The sequence below is a fragment of the Etheostoma cragini genome, chromosome 8, assembly GCF_013103735.1.
Source record: "Etheostoma cragini isolate CJK2018 chromosome 8, CSU_Ecrag_1.0, whole genome shotgun sequence".
Classification (NCBI taxonomy): domain Eukaryota; kingdom Metazoa; phylum Chordata; class Actinopteri; order Perciformes; family Percidae; genus Etheostoma; species Etheostoma cragini.
Genome location: NC_048414.1, coordinates 28413448 through 28424653, shown reverse-complemented (window position 1 = coordinate 28424653; position 11206 = coordinate 28413448). Strand labels below are relative to the sequence as shown.

General features: G+C 42.2%; 1 protein-coding gene across 1 annotated transcript in view; it reads left to right on the top strand.

The window, feature by feature from the left end:
- The window catches only part of ripor1 (RHO family interacting cell polarization regulator 1), a 26927-nt gene that overhangs the window by 6151 nt on the left and 9570 nt on the right, over positions 1–11206 (top strand). Inside the window, exons 6-16 of the mRNA XM_034879795.1 lie at positions 1481–1534; positions 2503–2652; positions 2879–2942; positions 3438–3481; positions 3844–3969; positions 4211–4359; positions 4708–4840; positions 5602–5718; positions 8152–8277; positions 8821–8993; positions 9566–10267. Coding sequence (XP_034735686.1) covers positions 1481–1534; positions 2503–2652; positions 2879–2942; positions 3438–3481; positions 3844–3969; positions 4211–4359; positions 4708–4840; positions 5602–5718; positions 8152–8277; positions 8821–8993; positions 9566–10267 — 1838 coding nt within the window. The remainder of the gene's footprint in view (positions 1–1480; positions 1535–2502; positions 2653–2878; positions 2943–3437; positions 3482–3843; positions 3970–4210; positions 4360–4707; positions 4841–5601; positions 5719–8151; positions 8278–8820; positions 8994–9565; positions 10268–11206) is intronic.

Sequence of the window (11206 nt, the reverse complement as noted above, 5' to 3'; positions counted from 1 at the left end):
ACTTATTGAAGACTCAAGACAGCCATAACATTGTGATTTTCTACAAGTGTATGTACACTTTTGACCACAACTGTATTTGGCGGGGGGGTTAGGCGTCTTTCCTCAAGAAAATGTTAAGTTTTTACCTTTAAAAAAAAATAATGCAGCTTCCCTTTTAATTTTGTGTCTCTGGGTTTTGCATCTCTTTGTAGTCATGTTGTGTCTCTTTCTGGTCCTTTGTGTTTTCTTTGGGGTTGTTTTGGGTCTCTGTGGTCATTTAATGTCTCTTTGTAGCCACTTTGGGGCTCTCGGGGTAGGTTTGTGCCTTTTTTCACATCATTTTGTAGCATTACCACCAATTTAACACTTTTTGTATGAATCTGTTATGAATTTTTGAACGGTGTTATGGTTTGTGTACGTATCCCCTAAAAAATAGGAACAGTCTTAACCAAATTGTAAAATAGTCTGATGGGAGAGACACAGCTCAACCCAGAATCCCTGTAAAAATCTACCTCCGGTTATAAATACAGTTACCTAGGCCTTGACCATATCTGTGTCTAAAACATTGCAAAAGCTAGAGCAGATAATAAATAAATTGCACTCAAAAAACTTAAAGCTAAAGAGGTCCATCTCCAATCCCTAGATCTGTTCTTTTAGTTACATTTATTCTGCTCATGTATTGCAGCACCTCAGCCTCATAATGGCAGGGGAAGCCCTGCACTAAAATGTCCACTTCCACCGCATTCATTCTATCAACAGTCATGTTATAGTTCAGACTCGTCTGCTCTCACTTTCCAGTCACATTTACTTTTCCGGGATTTTTAAAGCTACCCTCAATCAATCTGAACACTTCCTGCACATATGTGGCACGTGAACAGCCTTCCAACTGCTCAAAGGGCTTAACTCTTTCCAGCTAGGCTTTTGATTTGAAACATATGGAGGAAGTGTTAACAGTAGTTTAACAGCAATCATAAAATGTAACTAGAATCTAGGGCCGTGTAATGAAGTAACATTTTAAAGTCAGTTGCAATTTTGGTTCCTAACGATCACAAAAACTAAATAATTGAGAAAAGGGATGTCTTTGTGCATTACCTTTTGCAAGTAAAGTCTTATTTTGTATTGTGTTGTTAATGGGGGGTTAATTTCACAGTAATTTTCACAGTGTTTTCACTGTTGATTTCTTTAACTTGTTCACACTTTAAGTTCATCAATTGCAACATCTTTCCAAAAATCAATGAGTAATTGGGTTAAGTAATAAGGATTTCAGTACTTACCAAAATATTTTTTTCCCCCATATTTGAGCAGCACTACTAGAATCGAGTATTTGTGCATTTTGTTGTCTGTGCTGTGGGAATGTTTAGTATCCTGAATGCATGATGTGACTCCCTACATATCAGGAGATGTGTTTGTAGTCGGTACATAACTTTATCTGCAGTGCTGATCTGACTTATTCTGTGTTGACTAATGGGAATTAATGTGACTCTGTGCTTCCCTCTGACAGCAAGTGAAGGTGACTGAGAGATACATAAGACGACTGGAGTTTCACCTCAGCAAGGTAGGAGCACAGTGATCTTTGTCAAACCATCAGGTAATGTTATAGAACAGAGATCTTCAGCGACGGGGGGAATCCAACAAATCCAACATATTTGCAAAGCAGCCTATTTGTGAAAAAAAGAAAACTACTACTACTACTACTACTACTACCACTACTGGCCTATAGTTAACTAAAATAGCCATTGACAGATACATGTCATCCCTAAAAATTGACTGTTCTACATGGATGTTTAAAATTAAAACATGATTTTTAAAATCATGCCGACAACTATTATTTAAATATCTTAGAATTCAATGCACAAAAATGTATGTATAAAGTCTTAAGACAGCCTTACATGTTATTGTATCGTAGGCCCAATTTCAAATGCAACTTCATTTTATCCAACATATGTAGAAGGGCTCAGTGATCTGGCTCTCTTTCAGTTAAGGGGGTCCTTAGTTTAAATCATGTTGAAGACCCCTGTTATAGAAAATGAAGCTTGTCCCAAACAGTTTGGAAATGTTTTCATGTTTAACTCTATTGGACTGGGTGCTAACATTTAGGTAGTGTTGAATTTAGGGGTTCGACCGATACTACCGATAACCGATTTTTTGCATTGTAAAAGAGAAACAGGTTCTAGAGTCTATTTCCTAACTGCTAGGTAGTTTGCTTGTAATTTAACTGAGCTACGTGACACATGCCCAGTGTTTCCCTCAGTGTGTTCCAAGCGCGGTGGCCCACCAAATTTGTAAGTTTGGATCTGTGTTTTTTTATTTTTTATTATTTAAACTTTGGAATTCAGCGTTTGTTGGGGTTGCACATGATGAATGTCTACAATACATCTCTCCATCCCTGGGAGATGAATGTAATAAAGTAAACGTACCCGTCCAGAACCAGTCTAGTACTGACTTAACATTTAGAACGTTCCACCTGTGTCGAGGCTGCTTTCCTCTTTGCATTGGAAGATGAAATTTGTTCCCTTTTCCCAGATTGACGAGCTATATGAAGCCTACTGCCTGCAGAGGAGACTCCGAGACGGAGCCAACAAGATGGTGAAGGCTTACACTGGCTCCCAAGGCAGCAAGGAGGCCAGGGAGAGTTTAGCAGAAGCCAATAAAGGATACAAAGAGTATACAGAGGTAAGAGGAAGAGGACAAGGGAGTGGAGAGATGGAGTGAGAAAGGGGTTTTAGATGGAATGGACAAAGATTGTGAAGATAATAAGGCCACAAGTAAGGGCATATATGAAAGAGGAATGGGATGTAACATAGCACAACTAACAGGGATCATTTATAAACGACCGCTCCATAGTTTATTCCTTTTGCTAGAAAAGAATGAAAGCCTCCCTCTCTGTCCTTCTTTGTAGAACATGTGTGTGTTGGAGAACGAGTTGGAGAACCAGCTGGGGGAGTTCCACATTAAGATGAAAGGTAAGAATGAAACATCGAGGGCAAGTTCACCCTCTGTCTTAACTCTCCCTTCCTCCCTCTCACCCTTGACTTTTTTCTTCTCTCCATTTTTCATTCACTTCCCTGAATCCGTTTTTTCCTTGTCTCAGCCATGTGATAAGACATATCCCATCCTCTGAAGTAGAGCTGTATGAAGTCTGGCATGCCAGCTCTATCTCCACAGCGCTGGGGAGGAGGGTCTGTCTAGTCCACACAGCATTCCAGAATGGGATAAAAACCTGCTCTGGTTTATTGACATTTCTTTAAACCAATCACAATCGCCTTGGGCGGTGCTGAGCGCCAGACAGAGCGGCAATTAACCCCAAAATAGGAGGGAATGGTGTCTGTAATTATCACTGGGGTTGGGGTGAAACGTGACCAGCATACATGGCCCAGATGGGTTTACCTCTCCTAGAGATATAAATCCAGTCCCAATGGGACTTATGAGAAACTGATCTGTTTCCATTTGTCTTTCAGGTCTGGCTGGATTTGCTAGATTGTGTGCTGGGGACCAGTATGAGGTTGGTCTGTCTGTCTGTCTGTCTGTCAGTCTTATTAAAATGCATTTGTTGGTATGATCTTGATCAGATACAGTATTGCCAAAAAAGCATTGTATGAATACTCACAATGATATTTTTAGGGAAATTAGTATGTATGTGTTAGGAATGCAAATTACAGTACAAATAAGAATCAAACAAATAAATGAAGATAATTTCACAATAAGACATAAGGAAATTAACAAACTGCATGTTTTCTTGACTCTGCCTCTGACTTTTTTGACAATTGTGTTTTTTTTATCCATTAGTACGGCATGCTATCCCCTGTTTTTATGTCCCTTCTATGTCTATTTATGTCATTTGTGTGTGTGTCTGTGTGTGTGCAGATCTTTATGAAGTACGGTCGGCAGCGGTGGAAGCTGCGCGGCAGAATAGAGATCAACGGCAAACAGGTGTGGGACAGTGAAGAGATGGTGTTTGTGCCGCTCGTCAGTGAGTTCCTCTGTGTGAAGGTCAGTCCCTCCCAATGCCCCCCCACCCCCCCCCCACCCCTTTTGAATTTACATTTATCTATACTTAGGCTGCAGAACTCTTTCATTGACTCAGCTGTGACTCAAGGTAGAACTTCCAATCTTCCATTGGGGTTAGTATTGTCACTACTACTGATGTAGTTTAACAGTAGAAAGGGCTCAACCGCTGGAAGGCCGCGTGACTTTGACGGCATGATCAAACTATATTTCTGTGGTCTCCTAGGTGACAGAGCTGAAGAGCTTAGCCAATCACGTGGTTGTAGGAAGTGTTTCCTGCGAGACTAAGGACCTGTTTGCTGCACTCCCTCAGACGGTTGCCGTGGACATTAATGACCTCGGGACTATTAAGCTGAGCCTCGAAGTCACCTGGAAGTAAGTTTGGCCAGCCATGCTGTAGGGCTGTGCAACAATTACACATTTGTATTGTGATTATGATTTTGACTATCACAATTTTGAATGATCATTTTGCATATTATGTTTTGCAAGATAAAAAGTCTGAAGGGAAATTTCACAGTTCTGGATGTTTTCACTGTTGATTTGTTTAACTGTTTCACTGTTTTTTTTAATTCAATAGTTGCGAAATCTTTCAAAAGTCAATGACAAATCATGTTAAATAATCGTGATTTCAGTTGATTAGGATTTCTTTTCGATTATCGACCAGTCCTACTGTACTGTTGTCAATATACAGTGTTAATCATGAAAAATCCCCCCCCCCCCCAGTCCATTTGATAAAGATGACCAGGGCTCAGTGGCAAGCAGCGTCAACAAAGCTCCGACCGTCAGTAAGAGACTCTCCACCATCTTCAACCAGAGTCCGCCTGACACGCCATCTTTACGTGAACAAGCCTTCTATGTGAGTTCTTCTGTGTTCTAGTTGCCTCTCGTTTAGGCTGCAACTAACAATTATTGTCATTGTTGATAATCTCTTGATTATTGTCTGAACAAACTGATTCATTGTTTGGTCTCCAAAACGTCAGAAAATGGTAAAAATGTAGATCAGTGTTTCCCAAAGTCCAAGATGCAGTCCTCAAATGTTCATTTTGTCAACTCAAAGAAATTCACTTTATTGTTACAGAGGAGAGAAGAAAATAGAAACATATTCACATTTAAGAATTTGGAAATCAGATTTAGAAACAGCTGGTGATTAATTTAATAGTTGACAACTCATCGATTTATCTTTGCAGCTCTGCTCTCTTTGACTCTTGTTCTCTCCAGAGAAATGTTTGACTGAAGCTTTTTTTAAAGCGTGATACTGGACCGTTTAGCTGATTGCTGGCAGTTTGCACAATGTTTACATGTTCACAATGCCCGTATGTTTGATTATTATAATGTGTAAAACATCTAAATGCAAGAGGAGCAGACATCTGACTAAAAACCAGACTTTTTAGATTTCTGATAAAAGGTAATCCAGGTGAAAGCAAGAAGCAGAAACCATCTCATCATAGAATTTATCAGATTCATGTGTGGAACCGGCTGTATACTCGCAGAGAACAGGACAGAAATCTTAGGTCTAGAACCGCTGCTGTAGAGGGAGAGTTTGAGTTTACCCAGCAGCCAGCGGTGCCTAACGACTCTGTCGCCCTTTGTTCCACCTGCTGCTACGTTGACGTGCAGTCTCTGCCTCGGAGTGTGACCAGGCGGCAGCACTGGCCGCTGCTGGACATCTTCAGAGACACACTTAGCCAGAGTTGTCCCTGTAGTGACAACTCACCGACGGGACAGCCCACCGCAGTAAGTCTTCATAGAGTAGAACCCCCCGGAGAATGTGGGAGCACAGAGTCCACTGGTGTTGTGACTGTAATGGTAGTAGAAACAGTTTGTTTGTGTATGGCTTTATGTATGCAAGGTTTCAATTTCTCTGCCTCCCAGCGGATTTCAGCTTCCATTTGAGAGCAGTACGTGGAAATCTGCTGCTGTAGTGTTTAGGCAAACTGAAGATCTGCATACATACAGGCTATATCAGCTGTGTATCTGCCTGGCATTGTCTGTGTGTAGGATGGCTGATATATCCCACCAGTCCCCTATAGTCCATAGTGGCATCTGTCCCATAACTGACAGTTCTGAGCACCATCCAGCAGTCAGTCCTGAGAGCCACAAACCTCGCAGAAAAAAGAGCTAACTACCAGTTGGGAAATAGATTGTATAGCCAATTTATCTTTCAAAATGAAACAAAACTTAGATTTTTTAAATGTTATAATATTGTTGGAATACTGTTTAAAGCTATGGTTTCTGTTGTATACATTTCTGTCTCCTCCTTGAGGAATTCCTAGTAATGACAACTAAACTGTTGTTGCGTCCACATGATACAAGCCTTCCGTGATCATGCACCGCAAGCTAGGACTTTGAACCCTATGGGGTCTCAAAGGACATGTCATTTTCACTTCATGAACTGTTATTATTAGTTAGTGTAGCAGTTATAAAGGAGAAAGGGTTAATAGGGGCCCCTCTCTGAAACTTCACACTGACGGACAGTACATGTAGGAGTGTGTCCACTTACTCTGAGGATCACCTTCCAGTCGGTTGTTCTTGTGCCGCTTGCTCAGTTTTCTACAAATGTGGCCACTGAAGCAGAATAGAAGAGAACAAAGCAGAGCTGAACACTACCTATTCTATGAATGGTAGATAATTAATGACTGTGATTGTTTAATCTGAAGCACCCTGTGCCTGCAGAAGCTGTTGTCTTGATCCAATTAAACTTAATCAACAGATTGGATTGATGGGAAAAAAAAGAAAGGATTGTTGTTGGCAGTGTGCGATATGTGACTGATCAACAAAGCGGAAGAGTCCAGAGTCGTACACAGTGAAACTAGTTAATAGGGACGACGTGTGAGAACCAGCCAGCTGGGTTTGGTGACTCTCTGAAGCTACAGCCAGTAGTAGCCTGCTAGCTGTCAGTCTGCTGCAGCCCATGGCCTGGATCCAGGAGAGAAGTGAGGCCATCAGTTTTCTGTTTCGGTCAAATAGTCTCCAGGATTTGTAATAATGGAAAGCATGATGGAATTACAGGTTACACCAGCTCTCCCTGCAATCCACCACGTATATGACGTCTAGTCGTGCTTTAGTTTTTCTAAGATTTTAAAAGAAGGCGAACAATGTGAGCAGGGACAGACAGCCAGCGAAGGAGGGGCGGGCCCTGATGAGAGAGAGATGATGATGTATGTTGATGCATAACTGATGTTGTTCTTTCTCCAAAGATTTTTCTGTATTTTCAACGTCTACATCCATGACTTTCAGCTGCAGAGTAATGTCAGACTGTTGTTGCCAGACTGTGCCTGCCTAGTGACGCCGACAAGCACGTGCCCAGTGTGTGTGAATGATCATGTGATATGCCTTGTCAGACGTGTTAATGGACATAAGTTACTGGAGCTAACACTCCTGTGTGGGCGTAGATAGTGTATGTCTCAAAACGCCTCTTAAAAATGAAAACATAGTAGTGTGGCTTGAGCTACAAGTGGAGATGCTGCACAGAAGTACTGAGCGATGGGTAATCAGTTGTTTGTTTCAGTATATCAATTTCTACGACGACACATTTCCTCTGGAATACACTATTTTGTGATAGGTTCATCAGTCACCAAAATAGGTCCAACTCTACTTCATCAAACTTTTCCGTACATACCAGTAGTGCAATGCAACTAAATACATTTACTCCAGTACCGTACCTAAGTCCAAATGTTGAGGTACTTTTACTTTACTTGAGTCTTTTCTTCTCATGGCACTTTCTACTTCTACTCTGCTACATTTCAGAGAGAAACATTCTCCTTTCTAACTTTAGTTACTCCACTACATTCATCTGACAGCTTTAGTTACTAGTTACTGTACTTTACACATTAAGATTACTGCACACAGAACACATGTAGTTAATAAAATCAGATGTTTTATTGTAAAGTAACCTAGCAACAATGTAATGGCCTACGAGTCCAGTTGAGATGATGAGACCATTAAACACACAGCTGGTTGGATCCTTTACTCTTTCTATAATGGGAGGATGTTCCGCACTGAGCACTTTTTCTCTTGATAGTTTAAGTACATTTTCACTAACAAGTAACATTTTCAATGCAAGACCTTTACTATTAGACCTGGACCTGATTACTTCATCCACCACTGGTCTATGTCCAAATCCTCTTTTATCGGCCCAACCTTTAAATCAGTGCTGTTGTCTTGTAGAACATGCTCCGGCGCCACGAAGAGTTAGAGAATGGAACAGCGTGGTCCAATTCATCTGAATCATCTGATGACTCCTCCAGTCCTCGGCTTTCTGTCGGAGGGCTACGCAACTCTACACATCCAAAGGTAACGCACCAGTTACCAGTCCAGTCTTGAGCCATTATGATTCTTTCTAGCTCTCCTTGTATCACTGTGTCATTATCTTTTCTAAGGATTGGTTTGTAAGCTCGATCGGCAGTGGAAGGGACACTGTGGAACTATTTTTCCTGCTGAAACCTGCCGATACCTTTTAATGTCTCTGCATGCATGCATTGTCGTCCCTGATGGTGTAACCAAACTACACCCTGTTATTTATGCGTCTATGCTTTTGGTTTTTTTCACTTTGTAAAAGAAATGACATTTCCGCAGGCTTTGATCTGTGCAAACAGTCACAGTTCACAGTTAGGGGAATTCTGCTTGGAAGGCCTCCCTGGAGCACTTCCTGTCGGGCAGCATTCTTTTAAACTTTTGCCAGCAGACAACCTTGGCCATTTCTATTTATTTTACATTTGTGTTCCCTTTCAAAGAGCACCATCCTTTTTATTTTTCTAAATATCCGTGCACTCTGGGCCTTTTCTCTTCTAACAACTACAGTTATTGACTATGCGGTTACTGTGTGTCACTCTCTAGGCAGTGGTGGTGACACCAGACATCCAGCCGGCTGTGAGCGGAAGTTCCTCCCCACAGCCCAACATCTCATTTTGCCTCAGAGACTCGTCGTCCTTAACGCCAACCCCCCCCTACAGAGTCAGCACTGTCAGTGAGGCTCCCAACGCGTCCACACACCAAGCACAGGGCAACAGGTAGCGTTTGCTTTTGGTTTCTGTGAGTTTTTGTGGAATTCATTTTTATTCTACTATACAGTCTCATAGGTTAAAGGTCCCAAGTGAAAAATGCATGACTTATTTGATTAAAAAGCAGGTGGAGGTGCTACATAAAAAGAGTGAAAGTATCAAATCACTCAGTTAGAGAAAACCATACAGCCAATATTCACAAACTGCCTTTAAACTAACCATCAGGACTTGTATATGCTGTGATGTCACAACTATACTATATACTGTATATATGTAGAAAGTGGCGCTACAGTGCCGTTACAATCATTCCCCGGCTGCAATGAACCACAAACGTTGACCAATCAGAGCAGACTGGGCTTTTTTAGGAGGGGGCTCAAAGAGACAGGTTGTAAAACGCAGCGTTTCAGACAGAGTATGAATATATTTTCAGACAGACAGGATAAAAACAGTATGAACCTGAAAAGCAAAACAATATAGGACCTTTAAAACATAATTATAATTGTTTGTTACATATACCCATAAGCACAGGGGATGCGTCTGCATGCTGGTGCTCTGTCAATAAAAAATGAACTGATTTACAGGGAAGAGGAGAAGGGGACAGTCCGTGTTAAGACCACAGCTGACAGCGAGGAAGTGGACCCAGCAGTGGTGGTGACCAGCAGCCATGCCTCGCGCAGCTACTTGCGCTCTCTGAGCCACATCAGCGAAGGCAGTGCTGACGGCGTCGTGCTGATGGACAGGTCCGCCGAGTCCGGAGAGGTGATGTCTTTGGCCTCAGGGCTCTCCATCACCGACATTGAAATGGAGATGATCAGCAGAACTCCTGATTTGCCCGGCTCTGGCGCCGCGGACACGGACCCGTTGCCAACCAGGCTTTGCTTTATGGAGGAAAACACAACAGGTGACGATGTCACAGATCAACGACAACACAGGAAACAACGGGACACATCCAGCCCTGTCCAAACATCCTCCTCCCCCGGGGCCAAAGTATTAGACCCTAACACTCCAGCACAAATGAACACACACACACAGCGAGAGTGCATCACACTCCCAGAGAGCGGGGATGAGACGTATGTAGCCCGGCGGGTGTCGGTGGAGGAGGAGGACATGCCGGATCGTGTGTCCGGAGAGGGAGGTGTTCTGGTGGACAGCGGGCTAGAAGACGCCCTGGCGGCGGTCGTTTCCTCTCTGGATGATTACAGAGGACAGTTCCCCGAGTTACAACTACTGGAACAAGAGCTGAAGCTGCTGCAGGTTACACTCAAGGTAAAGATGGAGCATGCGTGAGGACAGTTGGGTCAATTTCCAGTTTGATTTTATGCTAACCGATTAAACCAGCATTTGTCGATTTCACACTTTCTGACAAATTAAAAATATAATAAGCAGGATTTCCCACCGGGCCTAGATTTCCCACCCCCAGGACTAAGCCACTGGGAAATATTTTTTAAACTACAGTCACAGCGGGGTGGCTCGGTTAATGTAGGACTCTATGAAAGCTGTCTTCATTGGCTCCGGTGCAAACTACTTTTGCCATTTTGCTGTAGCTTAGCTTGCTACATTTACTTAATAAATTTACATTTTTTAATATCACTTTTTGAGTAGGAGTATTGTCAAACATAGTTTGGACTTGCCGGTGTGTATTTCTTCCTCAAAGGGTTAAACAGTCATAATTCCAGTTCCCATCCCAGAGATGCAGAAATCAGGGGGGGGGGGGGGGATATCCAGGTCTCTCCAATCACATGAACACAGCAACCAGATTATTTTAGTCTCATTCAAACTCAATCACAGGAAATGACTAGTGAAGTTTATATAGGGCTTTTAGGTAGTAGATTATGGAAGTAATGAATGCGTGGATCAGAGTTTCTGCAGCGATGTAGGTAAGTGATGCCTGGAGACGGGCAATGTGTTTAAGGTGGAGGAAGGACGTTCTGGTGATTTGGTTGCTAAGAGGTTCAAAAGTGAGGTTGCTGTCAAAAATGTTGCTGTTATAAGTAATTATAGCCTGATTTACATTATCATCCAATAATAGCTATCACAGATTTTTAATCTGTGAAATTAAGTCTTACTTCATGTCTTGGTCACAATTCTTCAAATACCAAATTTCATGGTGGAACCAGGTTTGTGGAAGCCTATGTATTCTCTTTGTGCATCTCTACATCTAAAGACGTGTGTGTGTGTGTGTGTGTGTGTGTGTGTGTGTGTGTGTGTGTGTGTGTGTGTGT